This window comes from Leptonotus elevatus, chromosome 2 (genome assembly GCF_054856555.1).
Source record: "Leptonotus elevatus isolate MCC_2025b chromosome 2, RoL_Lele_1.0, whole genome shotgun sequence".
Taxonomy (NCBI): Eukaryota; Metazoa; Chordata; class Actinopteri; order Syngnathiformes; family Syngnathidae; genus Leptonotus; species Leptonotus elevatus.
This window is the reverse complement of record NC_141240.1, coordinates 36,142,911-36,168,711: the sequence shown is the minus strand read 5'-3', so window position 1 is coordinate 36,168,711 and position 25,801 is coordinate 36,142,911. Positions and strand designations below refer to the sequence as shown.

At 42.5% G+C, this 25,801-nt stretch overlaps 1 protein-coding gene across 2 annotated transcripts in view; it reads left to right on the top strand.

Annotated features, from left to right (window-relative positions):
• plcg1 (phospholipase C, gamma 1) overlaps positions 1-23,938 on the top strand; it is a 30,961-nt gene extending 7,023 nt beyond the window's left edge. The window contains exons 3-33 of one of the 2 annotated variants that reach the window (XM_086069589.1): positions 6,969-7,121; positions 7,236-7,329; positions 7,421-7,468; positions 7,823-7,907; positions 8,016-8,099; positions 8,456-8,478; positions 8,564-8,633; positions 8,717-8,818; positions 9,557-9,675; positions 10,069-10,154; positions 10,417-10,537; positions 10,749-10,917; positions 11,998-12,120; positions 12,347-12,448; positions 12,593-12,780; positions 13,594-13,794; positions 13,933-14,052; positions 14,166-14,346; positions 15,551-15,628; positions 15,691-15,794; positions 15,897-15,990; positions 16,085-16,154; positions 18,178-18,341; positions 18,431-18,527; positions 18,695-18,919; positions 19,006-19,154; positions 20,206-20,320; positions 20,545-20,706; positions 20,783-20,871; positions 21,817-22,082; positions 22,170-23,938. In XM_086069589.1, coding sequence (XP_085925715.1) covers positions 6,969-7,121; positions 7,236-7,329; positions 7,421-7,468; positions 7,823-7,907; positions 8,016-8,099; positions 8,456-8,478; positions 8,564-8,633; positions 8,717-8,818; positions 9,557-9,675; positions 10,069-10,154; positions 10,417-10,537; positions 10,749-10,917; positions 11,998-12,120; positions 12,347-12,448; positions 12,593-12,780; positions 13,594-13,794; positions 13,933-14,052; positions 14,166-14,346; positions 15,551-15,628; positions 15,691-15,794; positions 15,897-15,990; positions 16,085-16,154; positions 18,178-18,341; positions 18,431-18,527; positions 18,695-18,919; positions 19,006-19,154; positions 20,206-20,320; positions 20,545-20,706; positions 20,783-20,871; positions 21,817-22,082; positions 22,170-22,212 — 3,725 coding nt within the window. In that variant the 3' untranslated portion in view covers positions 22,213-23,938. Of the gene's footprint in view, positions 1-6,968; positions 7,122-7,235; positions 7,330-7,420; positions 7,469-7,822; positions 7,908-8,015; positions 8,100-8,455; positions 8,479-8,563; positions 8,634-8,716; positions 8,819-9,556; positions 9,676-10,068; positions 10,155-10,416; positions 10,538-10,748; positions 10,918-11,997; positions 12,121-12,346; positions 12,449-12,592; positions 12,781-13,593; positions 13,795-13,932; positions 14,053-14,165; positions 14,347-15,550; positions 15,629-15,690; positions 15,795-15,896; positions 15,991-16,081; positions 16,155-18,177; positions 18,342-18,430; positions 18,528-18,694; positions 18,920-19,005; positions 19,155-20,205; positions 20,321-20,544; positions 20,707-20,782; positions 20,872-21,816; positions 22,083-22,169 lie in introns of both variants that reach the window. The other variant, XM_086069588.1, reaches the window with a different exon arrangement.
• The last annotated feature ends 1,863 nt before the right edge of the window (positions 23,939-25,801 follow it).

Here is a 25,801-nt window from a genome sequence, read left to right as displayed (position 1 = left end):
CTGGCGGCATCCCTTTTCTGAAAACGTCTGGCAGTCAAAGAGTTAAATGTCCCAAAATCGATTTTTATTTCAATTATTTTATACTGTCTTGCCTTTGTCTGTGTGTGTCTTTATTTGCAGCGCTGTTCTTGTTGTACCTGATTTCGCCATTTAGGGGCAGTGTGGTTCCACGCGGTCTGATACACTAAGTTGTAGCTATATTAGAGAGTAGAAGGAAAAAGTCACGATCAAGTTATTCCAATAAGTTCTTTTGAGTGATAAAAGTGCCGCGAGTAGCGCGCTAATTAGGGTTAGCGAGTCAGACTGGAGTAGATCATTACAATTCCTTGCACATCTATAGAGTGAAGCAAAAATCATTGTCAATCAAATCATTTTGAATAAAAAAAATCGCTCCTAGGCGAAAATCGATTCTGAATCGAATCGCGGACCCAAAAATCAGAATCGAATCGTGAGACACTCAAAAGATTCCCACCCCGACTGTTAACCATGAAGGGATGCAATTGATAGCATGATATGAATTTTGGGCCATATGGCCCGTCGCTAACATCATCAACTCTCGGCATAACATCGCTTCATATCCTGCTGGCATAGAACTGGAATGATCATGACAGCTATCCAGAAGCATACCTCAAAATATTGTAATGCATCCAAACTGTCGTTTGGGGAAGGCTGTTTCACGAGCAGCAGCAGCAAGTGAGTGCTGCTTCAGGCCACAATGCATCTGGTGTATTAGATTACAAAGCAGGTGAATGTGTCCGGCCACTGTGGATCAAAAACCATTGGTTCTGTTGAGAATCTGGAAAGATAAGTAAAAAGTGACATAATCGCCTGTCACAGTTGAACACATGCTTTATTGTTACTTTACGAAAGTCAGCTTGACCCCCCCCCCCCCCCAACGAATCAGGCAAGAAAAAATATTTACCCTGTTTTGAAAATAGACCAAATTGTCTTCCCCATTTGAAGTAGGAGAGCAAATCTTTCATTTGTGATGCTGCTTCACGAATGGTCACGATGTCCGAGACTGTTAAGTGCTTCTTGAATTTAGGCGGCGCAGACGCCAGCGACGTTTATATGTAGGAAAAATCCCGAGGCATTTACATTTTTGTTGACACAGTTGCTCCCCTTCCGGGTACTCGTATGATGGATTACTCATGGGGCATGTGCACACATTTGAGCTTTGCCAGTCTTCTCTGGCTGGCCTCATGCAACACAAGACTAACTGGACCAGTCAGTTAACCCAGCTGTTTCAGACAACCCCATAAATAACTTTGACAGATGGGACACACTCTTTGTCACATTGAATAAGGGAAGGGAGTTCTGGTGATATTGTATTGAGTTGGTCTGAAGGATATGACGCATTTCTTGCTCAATCTTTTGTCTCATCGCTGTAATACAGTATGTTGTTTGGTTTATGTAATATTTACAAATTGGTATTTGACATTCTGTCTAGCTTGACTCTTTTGGACATGAAGACACAATATAAGGTTGTCTAAAAAGGTTGTTCAAAAAAAAAAAGGTTGTTATATATATATATTTTAATCTAAGCATTTAAAAGAGTGTAATGGGTTAAAAGTAAGTTTGTTTACCTGAGTGCTCGTCCTTGTGTAGCAACATGGTATAATGATCCTACACTGCACTCAAATTTATAAAAAAAAAAAGAAGAATTTTTTTTATTTATTTTGGAATCATGTGCATGCAAAATATTACTTAATTTAGTGGCTGTGACTATTTCAGAAATGTAAATATTTGAGAGTATCACCTTACTGGTCTGACTTGCTTTGTCCCTGCTGTAAAGATTCATAATTTTTTCCCTCGAAAAAAGTCAAGATATGCACTTGACTGATTTGGAAACATTTCACCCAAGTTGAGTGACATGAAACCCGGGGGCGAAAAATTAAGTATCCGTATTTATATGACTGGTGCATGGAAACTCCTTTTTTTTTCTCTCTCCTTTGTTTTGAGTGAAGGAACTGCTTTTGAACATGACGGTAATTAGTTGTTATCAACTTGCCTGTAGCAGCAGGTTGGATCAGCTAAGGTGCAAGCATTGTTGCTTTCAAAGCTGTTGAGCTTGAACTATAAATTCAATGTTGTCTTGCACTGTTGTTCTTTGTTATGCACAACATGATGTTGTTATGCACAACATGATGTTGTTATGCACAACATGATTTGTATAATAGTTTATTATAGACCTCTGTTTAAAACTTGTTTTACTTCTACTGCCTGAATCATCCGTGTGGCATCTTCATCTGGGAAACTCCAGAATTTCTTTTATTTTTTTTTTACTAATTACTAATTATTAATAAGTACTGGTAATAAAAATGGGTGCACCGAGACCACTTTTTTTTAAAAGACCAAGTATGACTAAATGCTTTGTTATCAATGTCATGACATTGTCATTACATCTTCCAATTGTGATTAATTAAATGTTATACAGGACGTTTTTCCAACATGGCTTAAGTTTTTCTCGAATACTTTTCAGAGTAACTTATTATTGACATTTTAATATGCGGCCGCATATTTTACAAAAGGTCTTTCCACATGTTTCACTTAAATGTGTAGTCAGCAGCATCTAGACATTTCAGTTGTAAAATTAAACTGCTAACAGGATAACTGAAGTAATACCCTTTTTATCACACCATCACTTACTTGCACCACAGCATATGGGGGAGTTGCGGTGGCAGGCTGTCCGGAAAGCACAGAGTTTCTAGAACTCTCTGCTCCACGCTGCTCAGCTCCAGGACAGCTCGTGTCGTCGTCGTCGTCGTCGTCGTCATTTACCTTATCCACACAGCTGACATGATTCCTACTCCACCTTTCTGGAATGTAGAGGGGCGTCGGGGATTTTATTTTTTGTGAAAGTATGAGCCGTAGAGTTGGCACACTTGACTGCTTTTCCAGATAGATTTGTTGTATTCTGAATATAAGACTCAGACTCAGATTTATTGTCATTCAGCAAACATAACATCTCAGATGTTGTCACCGAACGAAATGTAAAAAAATGCACAGCCCGAAATAAAAATACTGAATAAAAAAAACTATAGGGTAAATAAAAAAATAAGAATAAAAAAGAAATAAAACCTTAAATTCAAAATAACAATACAATTTACACTTTACACTTTCGGGAGAGTTTTAACTCATTATATGTTGCACCTGTCCCTTTCATTTTCTGTTTAGCAGTCTTACGGCGGTTGGAGAAAAACTCTTCAAGAATGTGGCAGTTTTGCACCTCAAACGCCGATAACGTTTTCCCGATGGCAGAAGGGAAACCAGTTTATTTAAGGGGTGTGAAATGTCTTTGCTGATACCACGAGCCCCGGAAAGGCTTCGCTGCTCTGCCAGTTCACTCATACTTGGCGGCGTGGCACCAATTATCTTTTCTTTTTTTTTCATTCTTTTGTGCCGCCTTAACAACTCTCCCCAGCGGCTTCCAGTCCATGAGGCTGCTGCCTATTGAGATATTTGAATCTGTGCCTCATGTAATCTTAAAAAATAAAGAAGAAGAAATCAAATGTGGCTCCCCAAATTTCTGCCATTGAGATTTAGTGATGTAATGATATCAAAATGGCACAATGCGGTCAGTGTTTCCCACACCATGTTAATACTTGGGCGGGCCACCCAAGTAAACTGGCCACCACCCAAGTCGATTTTAAGAACATTTGATAAAAATGTATTTCAAAACAAAACAAAAACGTGTCGCGACCAGATACACCGCATGTAACATTAGTTTACACCCCCTCACTGCCCCGGAGTCCACCCACCCAAGTAGATTTCAAATCTGTGGGAAACACTGGATACTATCACGATATGCACCTCACAATGCATAATTATCACAATATTGTGGGGAGGTTAGCAATATAAAATAATCCTACAATTAGTAAATACTGAATATTGATGCACTAAACTGATAATGCATGCACACATTGTGAATCGTGTCAATTTGTCTTGCGTTGTTCTTCATCTGGCCATTTGCGTGGGTCGTAAACATAGGGATGTAACGATATCCAAACATCACGATACGATATTATCACGATATGAAGCTCACGATATGATAATTATCACAATATTGTGGGGAGGTTCGCAATAATAAAAAAGGTCACAATATTTTTTTTAAATGAGCTCATACTAAAAAAAAAAAAGCACAATACAGGGAGTCCTCATGTTACGGACGGGTTCCGTTCCTATGCTGACGATTTAACCCGAATTTCAAATTAAATCTGATTTCACCGTTAAAGTTGATATTTACATCAAAATTCTTTGCACAGTAATTAAAAAAAACATATTTGCGTGACCCGGAAGGGTCCGGAACCAGTATTTTGTGTTTCCGCACGGACATTCATTGCTGATTGGCGGCAAAGCGTAGCTAATTCTAACTTAAACACGGAAATATGACACGCCTAATGCCGAGCCGACCTGCTCGATGGACGTCCGTTGCTGGAGTTAACAACACAACTTTAAATAAATAAAAAATGGCGTGATTACTGTGGGAAATTAACAAAAAAGAAGGTGCTACGGACGAGGCACGGGCGCCGCAAAGTCGAGAAGACGTAGGTCGCGTGCGACGTAGCTCGAGGACTCCATGTATTGTGCTTTTTGTAGAGCAATGCATATAAGCAACCTACAACAATCTCTAATAACGCTTAATAATGAGGCACTTACTTGCTAATGCACGCACACATTGAGTTCTTCCACATATTGACTCTCTTAAGCATATTACGTTCCGTTCCCCTTCATCTGACCATGAGCGTGGATTTTAAACATAGAAGGGCCAAAACATGTCTTGTGAAAATTAAACTGACATGACGGCGACGATATTGCGGCAGTTTTAATATCACGATATTGCCGTGATTGCTGCATCCCTATTTCTAATTAAATTCCATACGACATTTTGTTTGTGGACATTAGAAGCGCTTGTGCGAGGCAGGATGGAGAGATGACGGAAGCGTGGGAGTGTGCCGCAGGGTATATCCTTTAATGAGGTTATACCTCTGGCTACCTCCTTATTTCCGGCATCTGCTCAAGTCGGCCTCACAAAGTTTGACACAAAGGACTGAAACGAGTCAACCTGTTTTGGTTTTCCCGCAAGTCTGTCGGCACGTAGGGTGACCGCAATGACACGCAGTTTATGGCAGGGAGTTGGGAGAGTGGTGGTTGGATGGGGGGGGGGGGGGGGTGGGGTGGGTATGGTGGTATAGTCAATTTGTGAATGATCTGCTACTTTCACATCATGACAATTAATCATTGTGCCAGTGGGGGAACAAGGTGATAATGTAAAAGTTCTTCAAAGATGGAACTACACTGAACAAGTGAAGCCTGATTATCATTTACCGCATTTTAGCGTGGTCAAATGTAGTGTGAGAAGACCTGTTTTTTTTTCTGTAAAAAAAAAAAAGAGTATGTGCACCTTAACACAAGCAGATGTGGTGTGTAGGCGACAAAAGCACAGGAAGTGTGGTGCAAGAGCAGGAAGAGTGGCAGGAGCTGAAAAAAGTGTGTGCGTGCGCGTAGGAGAGTCCCCTTGCTGCCATGGCCTTTGAGCCTCCTCAGCCCACACGTGTAAACTTTGTGTGTGCTCATTAACAAGACGCAGGTTCCAAAAATCAGCCATCTGCGACTTTACCCTCTAAATGGCAGTGAGTGTAAAAGGGTGATCATAATTTGAACTTGGTAAGCACCCAAACACCTTAGTAAGTTACAGATCACCTTTTATATTGCAACACACTCTTTTTGTGTTTTAGATGCTCGAACTACAACACGATAGCTGGCTTTCCGCGAGTCATGAAAAAGCATTAAAAGTCATTAAATGGGTTTTGCTCAATTTAAGGGCTTAAATGGCATTAAAAATACATTAAATATATATATATTTTTTAATACCATTGACGTAGAAAATAAATTGTTGTTCATGCTTTCTTTTACATAAAACATTGTAAAAGGAGTCACGATAACTTAATTTAGTAATAATAATTGTAGTTGTAATTTACAATGAACAAAATAGCCTGGAGTCTACGATTTGCTTCATGTTCCAAATACCAATTGCTCTGAATTTGAAAAGAAAGTTACTGTTTCAGTCACCAACGCCATCTAGAAAATTATCTCAACACCAATCTGTGAATCAAGGTTTCACACTCATTTTAACCGTTTAATACATCTTTTTAACTTCAAATAACTTTATGAATCACTATAACATTGCTGTATCAATGAATTAAAAGATACAACCGCAATTGTATTTGGTAACCATATTTTGTCCACTTTTATGTTAATGAACAAGAGTATTAAACAATTGAATTTTACAATTAGCGTCTGATTTGCGATTAATTGCAAATTAATTATGGAAATCATGCCATTAATTACAATTGAAAACAATTCCACCGACAGCCCTTATATATCAAGAGCACATGCATAAATCTTATGTATGTATATGTGGGTGTGGGTGTGTGTGTACGCAGTACGGCATGGGCATTAAATGAGTTTAAAATAGCATTAAAACCGGCATAAAAAAAAAATAATAATAATTTTGCTAATACCTGCAGAAATCCTGTTAATAGTCAATTGGCAGTTTCTTTAGTGGCAAAAGGGGCCGGACTTTCAAACCTCACCGAGCACGTGGATGTGGTCTACCAGTTTGCAAATAAGTAACTTTTGCATGGTTGGGGTTGGTACAGAGGCCCAATCAATGCTCGAGTCTTGTTTTTGTGTTTTTTTTGCTTTTGCATTTTTTTATGTCACATTGTGTGCTAATTGTTTTGTTGTTGTTGTTTTTATATTCAGGCGTAACTCCGCAACGGTCCACATATATCATTCCCTCTTTTCATTAATTTGCTATTATAATTGCCTTTTCCATAAATAGTTTTTATGCAAGCTGTACAGTTATTTTGCTATTGTCTTATGGATTTATTAAAAGGAAACTCCTCATCTGTGTTTGGGTGGACGTGTACTGAGCTTTGTCGTATGTGTTTCCGTATCACCAGTTGACATCCGAGAAATCAAAGAGATCCGACCCGGACAGAAGTCCCGGGACTTTGAGCGCTACATGGAGGACTCTGCAGCCAGGCTGGACCAAGCCCATTGCTTTGTCATTTTGTACGGGACAGAGTTTCGCCTTAAGTCACTCAGCCTAGCAGGTATGCATTTGATGTTTGACTGGAAAAAAAACATGAGAATTTAGCAAATGTGTTGTTATGTTGTCTATGTGACTTTTAATTTATTTTATTTTATTCTGCTTGTCAACATAACAGCAACATCCGATGAGGAGATGACCATGTGGGTGAAGGGGTTAAACTGGCTAGTGGCTGACACGCTCAAGTCCCCAACACCACTTCAAGTCGAGAGGCAAGGAAGTACAATGTGGACATATGCCACGTCTTGGCATTTGCTGCCATGTTTTTGTGAATGCATCACACTTATGGTTATTTCTATTCAGGTGGTTACGGAAACAATTCTATGCCGTTGACCGCAACAGAGAAGACAGGTAAGTTGTTTTGATCAAAAGTTTCATCCTCATTAAATTATTACTTTGGGGGGGGGGGGGGGGGTGAAGTTCATGAGTTCACCACGCTTGAGTGTTGTGAGGTGCTGTGAAGGAACTAACCTCTCAGCCACACACCAGTAACTTTTCCTGCCGCAGGAAACAGTCTGTGCAGGACTTGGGGAGATGCACAGAGATGTTTGTCTGCCGCATCCTAGACGACAGAGCGAGTCCGTTTGAGGCTGCGTTGGGTCGTTGCCTTCCCCGGCCAAAGCTTTATGCTAATAGGACGTGCATCTACGTGCATCTTTGTATTTGTGTTTCATTTTTCTAAACCAAGCCCGTGCTTGTGTCTAGGATATCCTGTAAGGATCTGAAGAACATGCTGAGCCAGGTCAACTACAGGGTGCCCAACATGAGGTTCCTCCGAGAGAAACTTCCGGTAAACTCGCTCTGCTTAACAGTCTGGCTTGCACTTCTGATGCCTTCCTGCTTAGTTTAATTTCGCGTAACATGACGACTTTTTTTGGTGTTCTTTTTTTTTTTCCAGGACTCTGAGTGGAGGAATGGAGAAGTGTCCTTCAGCCAGTTTTCACAACTTTATCGCAACCTCATGTTTGACGCTCAGAAGAACGTGAGTTTATATGGTGCATCCGTGTCACTGTTCACAGACAAGTCTGAGTTTGTGCATCCCCTCGACAATCCACCCCCATGCCCGGGCATGCTTCCGCCCCCATTTGTCTGTTCTCAAATGGCAGCAAGATCAATACAATCCAGTTCAAAATGCACGAGCCCTTCTGGCGAAGGCCATTAGGACACGCGTAAACACACTCACACAGATGAAGAGGAGGCAGGCTGGGAGTATATATAAAATAAATGGATGACCTCAGCGCCTGCCCGCCATGACTAACCAACCTCACACAACACCATTTTGTACGCATCCTCAGCGCTCCAATTAACTGACATTTTCCCCTTTCCTCCTCCTTTCAGCTCGAGTTCCCGTTTTTGCAGAGGTAGGCCAAAACCAAACAAATAAGGCAGTGCTGCTGCAGCCACATGCCATATGTGTGCTTACTGAGGCGTTACTTTCTCTGCCAGGTTCATTGACAGACCAGAACAGAGGATCTCCCTTGAGGACTTTAAGAGCTTCCTCCTGGAGTCTCAAATGGTAATAATCTCTCTGGTTTATTGCACATCGGCTTCCCCTAACGCTTGAATATCTGTGATATCATACACTTCATGTAAATGCAGGATATGTGGGCCTCAGATGGCAGCATGGTTCAGCAGTTCATGTTCGACTACCTGAAGGAACCTCTTAGAGAAGTGGAACAGCCTTATTTCCTCCAAGATGAGGTATACATGCTTTTTTTTCTTTTTTTTTCTCGATATTATTTGAGGGGCTTTTTGCTGCCTGATGCTCAAATGTAAAGTACTTTGCCATGTTAATAGTTCGCATAGTTTCCATTTACCCCACTCCTCTGAACTCCCGCATTGTTTGTGTGGGTACGTGGTTCTCCGTAATTGACACAAGAAAGCCCGACGTTGACCTTAAACACCTCCCACACAATCAGAAAAGGTTGGCTGTGGCGTCTGTAAGTAGTATGCAGAAAGCGACAGATGCCCGCTGCGGTTGCCATAAAGCAGCGATGGACTAAACGGCAGAGAACAGAGAAGCACGTAAGCAAACCAGCCTGTAGGAGGTGGTACCGTCTCTGCTTGCACGAGGTCATACTATGGCGCATGAAAGGGCTTCATGCTGCGAATCACACACTATTACACTAAAACATGGCTAAGGTTGCTACGTTTTTTCCATGAATCCGGAAACCTCTTCAACAATCTTCTAATTGTTTTTAAGTTAGATAAAAGGAATCATTTGAATAGTTTTAGGTCCCTAGGATATCAAAAAAGATGGGCTTTGTTAATTGATACCTCCGTTTTATGTCATTCTCATCAAATTTCTACAAAAGAGTAGTTTAAGGGAGTCTTAATTTATTCTACTTTATCGTCCTTTTAGGCCAATGTTTGCTAATATAAAAACATTTCAGATTCATACGTAATGAGTAAAATATTGTCCTTGTTGTTTCGTTGTAGTTCCTGACGTACTTATTCTCCAAAGAGAACACCATCTGGGATTCTTCCTTGGATCAAGTATGTCCAGAAAATATGAGCAACCCTTTGTCCCATTATTGGATCTCCTCTTCACACAACACGTAAGAGTCCAGCTCGTTTCCGTCTACACTCGTGGTTGGGTTTCACGCATCTTGGTGTAAAACTTTTCACCAAATCACAACTAGATATTTCAACAACAGCATTCCAGATTGAGAGGCCTATTTTTAGTCAGGAAAAAATACACGTTTTCCTTCAATTGAAAAGCGTGTGAAACGCTGTTCAAATGTGAGCCTTCTATGCTGGTTGCCAAACAATACGCATTGAGAAAGCAGAATGACAGCTTCCGATGTTGCTTTGATGGAGTTTAAAATACGCGTTTGCACAGGTCAACATCGGAGAAACGGCAGCATGACATTTGTGTGCGAGCGATGCCGGTGTGATTAGCGTGTGAAAGAGGTATGTGTTGCGTTGACTCGTCACATGCTTATTTTTAGGTATCTGACAGGAGACCAGTTTTCCAGTGAGTCGTCCCTGGAGGCGTACGCTCGCGCTTTAAGGATGGGTTGCCGTTGTATCGAATGTGAGTAAACACTGTCCATTCAGTTTGGCTGCTACCGTAGCCGCCACACCCTCTCACACTCACGGAGCAGTTTCATAACTACTTTACATTATCGCATACGTGAGCTGGTCAAGCTGGTTTCTTCGAATTGTGTCACAGAAAACTAAACACACGTGACACAATAGCAAGTTGAGGTTCAAGTTCAAACTGTAGCTCTGCAATATGTTTTTTGCATTCCTTTTTATTTGGTAGTTTAGCAGCTGAATGTGTTTTGTTTTTGCAGTGGACTGCTGGGATGGTCCAGATGGAATGCCAGTCATTTACCATGGGCACACCCTCACAACAAAGATCAAGTTCTGTGACGTGTTAACCACCATCAAAGAGCACGCGTTTGTCACGTCAGAGTAAGTTGGCAGAGACTGTCAGCCGCTCTTCAGTGTCTTGTTGCAGGCGTCCCCGGTGATGTATGACAAGAATAATTAGGCTGCACACATAAAGTGTAAAGAAACAATGTGCCCTGAGGAAATTGTACCGTGTGAGAAAATAAGATAAGAAATGGCACCCAAGTGCAGTGAAAGGGGAAGTTGCAATTTTTAAGTCTGATCTTTCCCGCAGCTTTCCCATAATCCTGTCCATTGAGGACCACTGTAGTATTGTCCAGCAGAGGAACATGGCCACTCACTTTAAGAAACTGTTCGGAGACATGTTGCTGACCAAGGCGGTGGATATCGCAGCGGATGGCCTGCCTTCACCCAACCAGCTCAAGAAGAAGATCCTCATCAAGGTTGGGCTTCCGATGACATTTTTCAATCAACATTGTACACCTTACACCAGCGGTTCTTAGTCCTGGTGGAGGTACTGTACCCCACCAGTTTTCTATGCACATTCACCGAAACCTTCTTTATTGGAAAAATAAAGTGTGTGTGTGTGTGTGTGTGGCGGGGGGGGGGGGGGGGGGTTCAAATTCAAGACATAGGTATAGGATTTACTGGTGAACAAAATGATCAGGGAGAGGAGCATTCAAATCTAGCTCTCTTTACGTTGAATTCAGAAAACGTGTTCTTGTATTTCCTATATCCATGCATGCAGCAACTGTTAGAACTCTTATTTATAGAGCACTTTAAAACAACCACCACTGTTCTCTTAACTAATTTGCTCCCAAAAACGTATACAAATGTTCTGTTAAATATTGCCATGGTCCCAAAAACATATTTATACGTTTTGTTTTTGTTTTTTAATGCTAGAGCATACAGAAGGTTTTGATGCAGCCTCTGACCTGAAGAGGATGCCTAAAGCAATGGTAGTTATGACAACAAATTACCAGCAGGTGGCAGCAGAGTATAAGAGCTCAACCAGGGCCATTTTGCAAAAAACTATTTTCCCCGGTGTTTTAAATAGATTTGTGAATAATAATGAAACTTAGCTATATTCAAATGCTAATTGCTGCTAAATGGATACAGAAACAAATATAAGTTTTTCTCTGATGAAAGAAGAGACTCTAATCTTTCTTTTGGTAGGTTCCATGTTTTGATAGCAATAGAAAACAATATTCTGTGGGCCTTGCAATATTAGTCAAATCCAGTAAAACAGACGTGTGCAAAGGTGGTTGCTTCAGTGAAAATGGCCAAGCAAAATAGCACGATCACCTACAACCAATGATAGCCAAACAGGGTATATCATCACAAATCATTTGAGTCGGGTGTGTGTCTTGGCCTGCGCCAAACCTCTGGGACGGACTCACCGAAACCTCGTAATGTGCACTGTGTATTGTGGCCGTATGCTCTTTTGCACAAATTGCATAATTAGTTTTCCCATTAAAAACTGTTCATCTTTCATTTCAATGCTCTCCTTTTCCACGTGGCAGCATAAGAAGCTTGCCGAGGGCAGCGCCTATGAGGAGGTGTCCACCTCGACTCCCTACTCTGAGAACGACATCAGCAACTCCATCAAAAACGGAATCCTATATTTGGAGGATCCAATCAATCATGTAAGTAACTGCCTTCAGAACACTTTTAAACATGTGTCTTCTGGAACACAATTATAAAGTCTATTCATAAATGATTGTGTAACTGTATCTTGCTTACACCCAAATATCTTAGAACTTGTTTTCCTGGTTAGATGGTGGTCACATTTCTGTGCAACACATGGATGTTCTAAATAATTAATGAAGCTCATGCGTTCTGGCTCCTCATATCCTGTCCCTCTGGCTGCAGGAGTGGTATCCTCATTTCTTTGTCCTGACCAGCAGTAAGATCTACTACTCAGAGGAGACCTCAAGTAATCAGGGTAACGATGAGGAGGAGGAGCACAGAGAGGTTAGTAGGCCTCACGTTAAGTGGACCACACTGTCCCATGGCGAGATCTGTGCAAGCACTTAAAATCAAATGTGTGATGTCAAGTACTTCCTGTTGGTGGTGGTCTTGAGCGGTTTGTTATCAGTTCCTCCCGCTAATCGACAGGTTGCCAATGGGATGGATCAGCATGTTACAGAGAAGTGGTTCCATGGAAAGTTGGGCGCAGGGCGGGACGGGAGACAGATAGCTGAGCGGCTGCTGTCGGAGTACTGCCTAGAAACTGGAGCGCCTGACGGCTCCTTCCTGGTTCGAGAGAGTGAGACCTTTGTGGGAGATTACACACTGTCTTTCTGGTATGTTCCGGATTGGGGAATTTCATCTAGTTGCTACAAACTGTGACATTAAATCACGACAACGGAGGATTATTCACATATTAATCTACAATAAGTGAACTATTTATTTGAGTTATTTTGTGCATTTTAAATTAACTGAATGGTTTTTCTATTTTAACACATTTTTTGAAAGTGCATTGACAGCCTGATTCATTCTCGTGAATGTGCATTTCATAGATTTAATGTCGTGTTCAGATCATTCTTTGTCATTGCATTGACTCTGAATGAATGGAGTCACGAACGGAGTAATCAATGAAAGTGATGGATTGAATGTTTATGCTCAGAATTTTCCAGGACAGGACAATATTGAACCAAAACTTTTTTGAAGATGGAAAATGGTGACCCAAAAACACGTGTAACGTTAAACCAAAAACACCACTTTTTATACTTTCCTCATGCTCAGTGTCTGCCCTACATACCTTTTGGAAGGGCCCTGAATTATTATTTTTTGTTAACAAATTTTATTTTTATTTTTTTTATCTAATTTTTTTATTTATGTATGTGTTTTTACTTTTATTTATTTATTTATTCATATTTTGGTTTTTATTTCCATTTATATTTATTTTTATTTATTTATTTTGAATATATATTTATGTTTTTCTATTCATATTTTCACTTTTATTCATTCATGTATTTATTTATTCATGTATTTATTTTTAATTTGGTCCTCCATAAACAGTGGGGAAAAAGCACATTCTCATAAATTGAATCACTGAGTGGAAACTATACATATGATCACATTTTTACCCTTCATCCATCTTTTCCCTTTTCCAGGCGGTCAGGACGAGTGCAGCACTGCCGCATTCACTCCCGTCAAGAGGCCGGCAGCCCCAAATTCTACCTGACTGACAACCTGGTGTTCGACACTCTCTTTGCCCTCATCAACCACTACCAGCAGGTGGCGTTGCGCTGCAATGAATTTGAGATGAAGCTGACTGAGCCTGTGCCGCAGACCAATGCCCACGAGAGCAAAGAGTGAGACTCACTCACATATCAAGAATGAGAAATTGCTTAGAGGGTTGAACTCTTTTTAAATGCTTAAGTGCTTGGAAGATAAAAAGAAAATATAACTGTTGTAATTGGGTCTTTTTTGTTGTTGTTCGTTTGTTCCAGGTGGTACCATGCGAACCTATCCAGGAGTCATGCTGAGAACATGCTGATGAGGGTTCCTAGAGATGGGGCTTTCCTTGTCAGGAAGAGGGCTGAATCCAACTCATTTGCCATTTCCTTCAGGCAAGTCGCTGTGACTTAAATATCCCGATTGGAGAGATTGTAAATGTACCGTCGATAAGCCATTAATCGTGTGGCGGTTAGTCATTTATTGTATGCCTGTGGTTTCGATGCAGGGCCGAGGGCAAGATTAAGCACTGCCGTGTACAGCAAGAGGGTCAGACTGTGGTGCTGGGCACTTCGGAGTTCGACAGCCTCGTAGATCTCATCAGCTACTACGAGAAGCACCCTCTGTATCGCAAAATGAAGCTGCGATATCCCATCAATGAAGACACACTGGAAAAGATCGGCACTGCTGTGAGTACTGCATTGGACTGACTGAAAAATAATTATTACAAATTGTTTGGAGTGGAGTTTTAATCCTCGAGGGTGCATGGGAGTTCGCCCAACCAGTCTACATGGGTTTTGTGGATTTGGAGAAGGCGTTTGACCCTCTGGGAGTCCTGTGGGGGGTGTTTCGGTAGTACGGGGTACCGAGCCCCCTGATACCGGCAGTAAGTCTGATTCGTTTCCAGTGAGGGTTGGACTCCGCCAAGGCTTCCCTTTGTCACTGATTCTTGTTAATAACTTTTTATGGACAGAATTTCTAGGCGCAGCCGAGGCGTTGAGTGGGCTCCGGTTTGGTGGCCTCAGTATAGCATCTCTGCTTTTTGCAGATGATGCGGTGCTATTGGCTTCATCAAGCTGTGATCTCCAACTCTCACTGGAGCGCCTCGCAGCCGAGTGTGAAGCGGTTGGGGTGAAAATCAGCACCTCCAAATCCGAGACCATGGTCCTCAGTAGGAAAGGGGCGGCGTGCTCTCTCCGGGTCGGGGATGAGGTCCTGCCCCAAGTGGAGGACTTCAAGTATCTTGGGGTCTTGTTCACGAGTGAGGGCAGGACGGAGCGGGAGATCGACAGGCAGCGTCTGCAGTGATGTGAACTCTGTATCGGTCTGTTGTGGTAAAGACGTTTTTTACCGGTCGATCTATGTTCCCACCCTCACCTATGGTCACCAGCTGTGGGTCGTGACCGAAAGAACAAGATCCCGGATACAAGCGGCCAAAAGGATTTTCCTCCGCAGGGTGTCCAGGCTCTCCCTTAGAGATAAGGTGAGAAGCTCGGTCATCCGGGAGGGACTCGGGGTCGAGCCGCTACTCGAGGAGAGGAGCCAATTGAGGTGGCTCGGGCATTTGGTTCGGATGCTTCCTGGACGCCTCCCTGGAGAGGTGTTCCGGGCATGTCCCCCACCGGTGGGAGGCCCCGGGGACAACCCAGGACACGCTGGACAGTCTATGTCTCCCGGCTGGCCTGGGAACGCCTTGGGATCTTGTTGGAAGAGCTGGTCGAAGTGGCTGGGGAGAGGGAAGTCTGGGCTTTCCTCCTAAAGCTGCCGCCCCGCGACCCGACCCCGGATAAGTGGTGGCAAATGGATGCATGGATGTTTTGTAGTTTTATGTGGCTGTGTCTTGTTGAATGCAACGATGGCCGTCCAATCAAGAGACATTGTCTCATCTGACAGGAGCCCGACTACGGGTCGCTCTACGAGGGCCGGAATCCTGGCTTTTATGTGGAAGCCAATCAAATGCCTACCTTTAAGGTGAGTGTCCGCGGTGGAGACCGTCAGTTGAATTCCTATAACATCCCGTCTGCCTTTTACAGTGCACAGTAAGAGCCATGTATGAGTATAAAGCCCAAAGAGATGATGAGCTCTCATTCACCAAAAACGCCACCATCTCCAACGTGGACAAACAGGAAGGAGGATGGTGAGTTTGACATCTATTGTGGAAGGAGCTCTCATGTGGGATTGACTTGTTATTGTCGTCCGCGTCCATGTGCTGTTGATAATAAAATGTCACTTGTGCCAGGTGGAAGGGGGACTGTGGAGGGAAGAAGCAGCTGTGGTTTCCGGCAAACTACGTTGAGGAGATCAGTCCGTCAGCCGCAGAGCCAGACAGAAGTGTGAGGATCAAATCAATCAAATCCACGCAGCGGTCCGTTGCATACTCAGCTCCACTCCATTGATTCACCTATGCTCCTCTTCCATGTCCAGCAGGAGATGACAGAAAACAGCCCACTGGGAGATCTGCTGAGAGGAAGTGTGGACGTCTCCTCCTGTCAGATTGGTGAGCGACCCCCCCCCACCCCCCCCAAACAACCACCCACCCCCCCCCCCCCCCCCCCACACACTCCATTTCCTGTTCGGCTTTGCTGCTGCAGTGCTGGCAGTCAACGTGCCAGAGGGCAGCCTCCTTCCATGATTATAATCTACGTTCCCAACTAGTTGTGCTGCTTTCGATTTGTTCTAGCGAGTACTAAAAGTCAAATTTTTTTGTTTTATTACAATCCCTTTGTTTCTTTACTTATCTGCAATCTAAGGCCTGGGGCAAGGCGGGGCACACCCCATTTGCATTGCTACCTCTCTTGGTTAGTATTTAGGCTCTAAAAGCAGCTGCTCTGTCCATAGCTGGGGTTTTGGCTCCCTCTAGTGGCAGTCTTAAGTTTGACATTTTGTGCATTAACATTGTTTCAAAAATGAAATAGGCTAAAGTGTGTTTGAAAAGGAAATGGAAACAGTGTTGTCGTCACATTTGGCCCCTGTTAATGTGCATAGCTGCAAGAATTCTGTCCTTTCAATGTTTTTGTATTTTAAGCCTGGTTCACATGACAAGATTTCAAGATTGTCAGCAGACTATCAAACGAGAAAAAAAAAGTCATGGGTAAAACGGTTTTGAACATACAGTGCAGCTTCACGGCAAAATCAAAACATCACACACGTAACGATTATTTCATTCCTGATTTTTTTTCCAGGTTAGACGGGAAATTTCGCAAAACCTCTTGAGATGAAGCGTGACTTCAGAGTAAACGGTTGACGGACTAGTGGCGACACTTTGTGTTTTGTTTTAGCAGGGGAAAAAACGACAAAAAGAAAAGGCGATTTGAGATTGGAGCAGCTGAGATCCGTTTGAACACACCACACACGGCAGGAATATGTGTGAAGATTATCTTTTGGATATGGGAATAGGGGTAGACCGATTGTCGGTGCCGATATTTGGTACTTTGACAAATATCGGTATCGGCCTTTTTACGACTCTGAAGGCCGATGAAGCTGGTTTCTCGCTGAGCCGGCGAATGCTTGCGAAGGTAGCAAATTTAGGGTTTTCCTCAAGATTTGTAAGATAATTTAACGACAATTTTTACTTGTGACAAAGACATTTTGAACATATTCAGACATTTTGTTGTTGTCTGTGAAGATCTTTTGAAACCTTCTACGAACCCTCATGAAAACCCCAAATTAGCTACATTCGCATGCATTTGTCGCTCGGTGAGATTTAAATTTCGACGTTATAAAAATTTAAGCTGACACTGGGAACTCCCTACACTTTTTAATTAAATTTTTTTTCATGTCGAAATTATGTTGACATTTTGGAAAACTTTATTTTACAGTAGAAAACTTTAGGGAACTATTTATGTGCTTAGTTTTTAATTTAGCTTAACACATGCATGGCATTTTTTTTAAACAAAGCTGTCAAATCTTTATATGTTTCAAATTAAATCATTTTCTTTGGTCCTTCCTCGGGTCTCCTGACGGCGGTGTTCGGTTTAGGTGAACGGTATGGGATTTTTTTTAATAGGTTTTTGGTGAACTAACGAATACACGCACGCACACACGCACATACACATACAAAATAAAAAATAAAAAAGAGCGCAATGATGATGACATTACCTTAACACATGCATGGCATTTTTAAACAAAGCTGTCAAATCTTTCTATGTTTCAAATTAAAAGACTAAAAATAAATATTTTTTAAATTTTGACACTTAATATTTTCTCTTTTACTGCAAATAAATATAGTCATGAAATATCGGTTATCAGCCATCTTGACTACTCATAATCGGTATCTGCCTTGAAAAAAATCATATTCACTAATATGGGAGCGTCATCACGATTGTTAGGGCTAAAATTGGGGTTAATTATCTTGCCATGTGAACCGGGCTTTAACCACACTATTATATAGTTGCAGAATTTATGTAAATATATATATTTTTAAATATTTCAGTAAACAAAATACATGTACATACATACAATAAATAAATTGAATGCAGGACTCCAGCCTCTATTTTTGACTTGATATATTTCCAAACCAGTTGTCCGGCCCGAAGGAAAAGGAAGCAGGCCACATGTCTTCTCCCTTGTACCAACCTCAGCCATGCGGACCGGACCGGTGCTGGAAGTTGCCGCCAGCACTCAGGAGGAATTAAAGGAATGGGTTCTCAAGATCCGCGAGGTGGCGATGACCTCAGAGGCCAAGGTGCGTGTCACACACACACCCTCACCTTGTGACACATCACCACCTGCCTTACAGATGCTTCAGATTGATCGTGTTGTGTGTGTACGCAGCTGGAAGAGGGAAAGATGATGGAGAGGAGGAAGAAGATTGCACTGGAGTTATCCGACCTGGTCGTCTACTGTAGACCCGTGCCATTCGACGAAGACAGTCAGTGATAATGCAGTGAACTGCCCCCAAATGTCTCCTTATGTCTTGCCATTTGAATAATAAATATGTAATTTCAATGCAATGGCCGTAAGATGAGATGGACATGATATCGGAAGCGTTTTAGGCTGATGAGTCAACCCTGTCCTGGTCTGTCCGCAATCCTCTAGAGATCGGCACGGAGCGCGCCTGTTTCCGGGACATGTCGTCCTTTCCCGAGACCAAGGCGGAGAAATACGTCAATAAAATCAAAGGGAAGAAGTTCCTGCAGTACAATCGACTGCAGCTGTCCAGGATCTACCCGCGAGGCCAAAGGCTGGACTCGTCCAACTACGACCCTCTGCCCATGTGGCTCTGCGGCTCGCAGCTTGTAGCACTAAACTTCCAGACGGCGGGTAAAGGAACCTTTTTACATCCCGTTTCTTCAAGTGGCAACGTGTGATTTTTAATGTTTGACGCTCTTGCGCCGTCTTGGGTCCAGACAAGCCCATGCAGATGAACCAGGCCTTGTTCATGCTGAACGGAAGGAGCGGCTACGTCCTCCAGCCTCCCATCATGAGGGACGACAACTTCGACCCCTTTGACAGACACACCGTGCGGGGCCTCGACGAAGTCACTCTTCAGATCGAGGTACGTCTTCCTGTGTGATGTCATGACCTTTGGCTGGAATGAGATTTAAAGATGCTTCAGCCTACTTGACCTCAGCTTGGTCTTGTGTGTGTGTTTGTGTGTGGTCTTGTTTTTGTTACATAGTGGGGCCAACATTTCGGGATTTCACAGAGTTGTGGGGCCCACCCGTCCATGTGGGGCCATTCTGCTGGGCCCCACAAGTTTAGACCTCTTTTTGAGGGTCAATACTTGGTTTTAGAGTTTAGGTTTGATTTGGGTTACGGTTGAGGTTAGGGTAAGGAATATAGGGGTATGCAATGATTTTTTTATGGTTAGGGGAAGGGGCTAGGAAATGCATTATGTCAATGAGATGGCCCCACAAAGATAGTAAAACAAACGTGTGTGTGTGTGTGTGTGTGTGTGTGTGTTGCAGGCTGTGAAATAAATTTAAATTCAATTACAATTTCAATTATAACACTCCACAATTATGAAATAAGCATAATTGTCAAAAAAAAGAAGAAGATTATTAATACTTATTTAGAGTTTTGAGTTGTTTAAATGTATACATTTGCACCTTTTTTATTTTTTATTTTAAAATAACTAATTTAATAAATTGTATTTAATCAAAAAGGAACTTGCATAAGTAAAGTGTTTCAAATAATTTGATTTCACCATTTTCTCGTTTTGTACCAAAAAATTAATGATTGTCCTAATCGTGATTTCAGTTATTACCAAAATAATCGTGATTAATATTTTCTTCATAATCGAGCAATCCTACCTTGAGGCACTTAGTCGCAGCCGCTGTTTTTTGGAAACGAACAAGCAGTCAATACAAAATGAGAACACTCGCAATGGGCATGGAGCAGACGCTCACACCAAAACTAACGGTGTGTGAAACCGACAACCCGACATATTCCATCCGGCGTGTTTGCCTTTTGGCTTAATTGAAAACCACTTCAGTCCTTTATGTTCTCTTTTGTTACGTTATGTTGTCTTGACCGACCTTTAGCACTTTGCAAGTTCTTTCCATCGGGTGTAAACAAAAAGTGTTCATTTCTATCTCTCTTTAAAGGTGTTGGGTGCGAGGCACCTACCAAAGCACGGCCGCGGCATCGTTTGTCCCCTCATCGAGATTGAGGTGTGCGGGGCCGAGTATGACAGCGCCAAGCAAAAAACGGATTCAGAAGGTGAGTAGTGAGTTGCGACATAAAGTCATTTAGTTATTTTTGTCTTTTATCCAACATAGGTGTGACATTGTTATATGTATATATATTATGTTCAAACTCCGAGGTACCGCGACACTTTAATCCGACGCAAATAAAGACTGCTCGTTTGAGCAGTTTGACGTTCCACGCCGTGTTTTACAAAAAACCTCCACGCAAAAGCGTCATTGTCCTGTTTCCCGTCCCAGCTGATAACGGCCTGAACCCCACGTGGCCCAGAAAGCCGTTCCAGTTCGCGGTGAGCAACTCGGCCTTCGCCTTCCTGCGCTTTGTGGTCTACGAGATCGACATGTTCAGCGACCAGAACTTCCTGGCCCAGGCCACGTTCCCCATTCACAGCCTGAAGACGGGTACGCGCGGCAGCGCCGCAGCGCCGGTCCATTCCCGTCAGTTGCTAGCGCTCGTGTGACCTCTTGTCTCCGGCAGGTTATCGGTCGGTCCCGCTGAAGAACAGCTTCAACGAGGATCTGGAGTTGGCCTCGTTGTTGGTCCACATGGAGATCGTCAGAGGAATGGTAAGCATTTATCGCAGGCCCGTTTGACTGGACTCGACGCAGGTTTGTAAATCAGAAGGTCGCCTTCAACTGTTTTTCAATGGGTTTGCTGATTAAAAAAAATAAAATAATAATAATAAATGTTGGCAATATCTCAATGTTATTAAAGTTAAAGAAAATTTGCAATTTTGGTACAGATTTGATACGTCCATATGAGCGCACAGTGATACCAAAATTGATATTTTTGTAAGTTAAACATAAGCCTAGACTGAATAGAAAAAGTCTTCAGCGAGACTTCGCCAACTGCTTGTCATGTGACTACTTTTTTCGGTGATGGTCATCGCTTAGCACCGCTAATGGAGAGAGACTATGACTAATAACGCTGAAATTGCCAACCCTCCGGGCTCATTTTAGTCGGCAGTGTGGTAACATTTTGACTGTTTTACATAAACACATAAAAAAAAAAAAAAAAAAACGTCCTCAAATTAAGTCAAACATGTTAACGCTCATTCCAAGACGTAAAAGCAAATTTTCATTGAAATAGGGGGCGGCGGATGACAAGGCAGAGTCTGCGCACAAAAGTATTGTGGTTTACTTTTTAAAAATGTGGATTAATAACATTTAAATGGAATGTAAAGCGTTAAACAGTTGGTGCGTCATGAGTTAAGGCTGCAATCCAATTCAATTTGCTTCTCCTTCTGGTGCACTCACCTTGGCCACCAGGAGGCAGTATAATGCACACAAAAACCAAGAAGAACAAACTTCTTCGACTCAATGAGTTGCTGTCATATAGTCATTTTTCCTAAATGATAAAGAATATATGCGTTTTTCTATGTGTTGCTTAAAGTGTTATAAAACTTTGACTACCAATGTTAACTGTTAGCTTGTCAATGGCATTTTCCATTTATGTTAGCGAGGTTGTTCATCCCAACATGACCCCCCCCCTTTTTTTTCGTTTTTCTCCAGAATGAAAACGGCGAGATCGTGTGTCCGCTTGCCGCGAGCTCGCCGAGCGTCGTGTCAGCGCACGCCGGACGGGAACATTTCGCGGAGCACGGCTCGGTCTCGTCCGCGTCCTCCAACGTGTCGCCGGTGCCGCAGTCGCCGGGCCAGGCCGTGCCGGCGTACACGGGCCGGGAGGGCTCCTTCGACTCGCGCTACCAGTCGCCGCTGGACGACTTCAGGGTGTCGCAGGAGCCGCTGCTCGACCACATGGACCCGCAGAACAGAAGGTGCGGGAGGGGGGGGGGGGGGGGGGTCTGTTAGAAGTCTCCAGACGGCAGACGTGACTCTTCTCGGTTTGTTTGTCACCTCGCCAGGATCCTGCGGCGGACCAGAGTGGGCGGAGAAAACCGCGTCTGAATCCAAAAGCCCCACCCGAGCTGCCCCCGCCCCCCTCCCCCACCCAACATGCCTCTGCCCGTACTGATGATGTCACTGACTGCTGTGAGCACTGTTTCCATGGAAACGCCCACCACCGCTTTGGCCTACATTTCAGGCAGCTCACAAAATCACCCCCCTCCACCCCCCACCCCCACCCCAGCCCACTCACCGTCGGAGAGGGAGGGGCCGCGACGCCAGAGAGGAAGCTGGTTGCAGCACACAGGAAGAAGGAAAAAAGAAGACGTTCCAGGTGCTCAGTGAAAAGTTTGAAAGTGTTCCCTGTTGCGGGCTGTTGCCTCATCTCCGTGTATGAACTTAACGTATTTATTCCTGTTGTGCTGTCGGCGAGAGGACAGCGGCACCCGACCTGCTCTCAAAGAGCTCCCGTCTCCCGCGGTTTTAATGATTCCAATTATTTAAAACGTTCATATTGTGATCTTTGCGTTTCCTTTTATGTATATGTGTAAAACACGAGGGCTCTGCGACTGTTTTTAACGTCTCTCTCTGCGCTTCGGAGGATATTATGCACCTCCTCTTGACATATTTAACTAAAGGCATCAGGAAGACGTCATAGCTGGTGAGTCAGCAGACGTAGCCAGCGTTTTCTTTTTCTTTTTTGTGTGTGTGTGTGTGTTACATTCCAAAAATCACAAACTTGCACATGATTGCGTTTTTGTGGTCAGTCACGCTGCTCCATCATTTGATCTTTCGTTTCCCCCCCAAAATTGTCACGTCGGAGCGGATGTAATGATGTCATTCCGTTCTTCTTTTTTTTTTCTCAATCAGTGGAAATGTGACGGCCCTCCACTGTTGTGAAAGTGTTGTCAAGTTTGCTTATTTTTTGGTTAGCCAAACCTTTAGGAGTGGGAAATTATGCCATATTTAAATAAGTTATCAATTACACCGCTGCCATCATGCGTTTTGGAGATTGCAAGTTGCACTGCCGCTGCGCTTTGATTTCAACGCCAAGCGTCTCGGTTCACTCCTTTCTGGCTTCTGCATGTTTGTCAAAAGTCAAAGCGGGCCGCCGCCGCCGCTTTTCGGATTGGACGTCAAGGTGCCTTCAGTGGGTCCACTCGGAGCTTGGGTTCAACTTGTTTTCTCTCTGTCATGATGTAAGTTCAGTATTGTCGCTCAGTGTTCCACCACTGAGACTCGCAAGCCATAAGGTATCATGAAGAGCTGGAAGATGTTTGAGAAATCCCACAGAAAAGTTTTTATTAGCATTGTGTGTGTGTCTGTATGTGACTGCGACCCCCCCCCCCCCTCCACCCCCGTATGACTTTTACCCACGAGCTGTCAATGTTGCAGTACTGCAAATGTCTGTCTACATGCCCCCAGCATTTACTTGCAGACATGGTACACTCACACCTGTTTTGACTGACCGGGTCTCAGCAACGCATGATCATAACAAAAAGTTGCCTGTTGGCCTCTAATCTTCTTTTTATCTTTTTGTGTATATATTTTTTCCGTGTACCCATTTCAATGGGCTGATGCAGTTTTGGTATTGAAAGCAGTCAAATGGATGAGTATCTCAAAACCTGCTTTTTTGGATGTGTGCAGAGCCCCAAAGTGTCTTTTTGTTTACTCACTGACAGTCTCGCCTTTCTGTAATGTGCCTAAACTATGGAGAGGAAGAGTATTCATTTTAATTTTGCCTTTCATAAACATATTCAAGCCTGAGAATAAAATACTTACTACTTTATGCTAGCCAGTATCGAGTTTGTTTGTGTTGGTGTGATGTCAGTGTCAAGTTCATGAACGACAGTTAATTTTTGTTTGGTGTCAGGTTTCACGAGACTTCCAGGAGAAAACTTGAGGAGCCTTACGGGGGACAATAATGACCTGATTTGGCAACCCAAGCCAAGCAGCCTCGTGCGGCCAAACACGTCACAAGCATAAAAGCATGATGGCAGCTTGAAGGGCAAAACAAAACAAAACAAAAAGCCCGTGGACCGCTGCGGTTATCTGTACTGGTTAGCGACAAATAGTAAGGTAAGTTACTGTTTGTTAATCTGTGATAAACACACGAGTTAGCCTCAAGACGAGACGTGGGTTTAGTTAGTGGATGACAGCTAATTTCCTACCTCTGGCACATTAAGGACTCAAGTCCTGTTTCTTAATTTTAAAGTTTAAAAAAGTTTTTCCTCATAAGATTGTGGGGTGAAAATCGCAGTTAAGTGTGTAAGTGTGGCAACAATGGGCAAATACCAGCGTTATTGAGTGTAATGTTATGAAACTATTTAGTGCCATCCAGTGGTGAACTATTAGAAGGCAACCATTTATATAAGCACGTGTACTACGGTCCCTCAGACCAGACTTTGCAAAAGCTATCACCAATTACTATCAATTATTTTGAGTGAACTGGAGCGGCCAGCAAGTGTGGCTAGTAAGAACTATTACTTCTAGCTGGAGCGGCTAACGAGAACTAACTGGAGAGGCTAGCGGGAGAAGCTAGCGGGAGCAAAGCTGAGGGAGACAAATGGCGGGAGCCCGAATCACGGGATTTAGCGACGACCACCTGCAGGTCCCAGATGTGGAAGGTAAGCGACGGTTGACCCATTGAGTCCGACACTAGCGATAAGTACAACCAAAGGCTAACTAAATACGTTCGCTAAGTTCTTCTTGGGTAGCCATTAGCATAAAGATTGCGGCGAAACATGCCAGCCTCCTGTCAGGTGTGGCTAGAGCTAAACCTATGTAATATTAGCTTTTACTAGACCTATCATTAAAAAAAAAAATGTAAAGGGGAAAAAAAAGTACGTAGATGTTATGTTTTTTTTTTTTTACATTATTAAAATTAATGTTTTTTTTTTTTAAATGAATTATTAGTTCTCCACTAGATGGTATTACATCTTTTTTAAACTCATTTACTGCCATAAATTCATAAAAAAAAAAAGATGATTAAAAATTAAAGGCAAGAGGAGATTACAATTTTTAATTGTAAATAATTGCATAACTTCACCAGTTAACTCGCGATTAATAACAAATTTCACATCTGTTCTAAATGTACAATAATTTTTTTTAATGTTTTCGTACTCTTAACAAAAGTGGGAACAAATGTTAAATAGAAATAGTTAAAATTAATTTTTGACGTTTATAGCCGTCCATGGCAGTGAATGAATAAAAAAAAGAAAAGATTATGAAAAATTCGGGGCGTCAGGCAATTAAAATTTTTAATCGTAATTAATCGCATGACTTCACTAGTTAACTCACGATTAATCACAAATTGCGTATTTGTTCTAAATGTACAATAAAAAAAAATCTAGGTTTTCATACTATTAACAAAAGTGGATTTATTTTTTTTAAACTGAATTTTGGACGTTTATAGCCGTCAATGGCAGTGAATGAGTTAACTGCAGCGATTAATCACATTTTTCTACTTCTGCTTTACTTTTTTCTTCAAAGCATGTAACAGATATTTACTTGAGTAAAATCTTGGAATTACTGTAAAATTATCAAATAGAAACTCATGTTTCCAAATCTATCCTTAAATTAGAATACTTATGTAAAATACAACTGTTAAAAAAAAATATCCAAATGGACTCAGCTTTATAGGCAATCATTT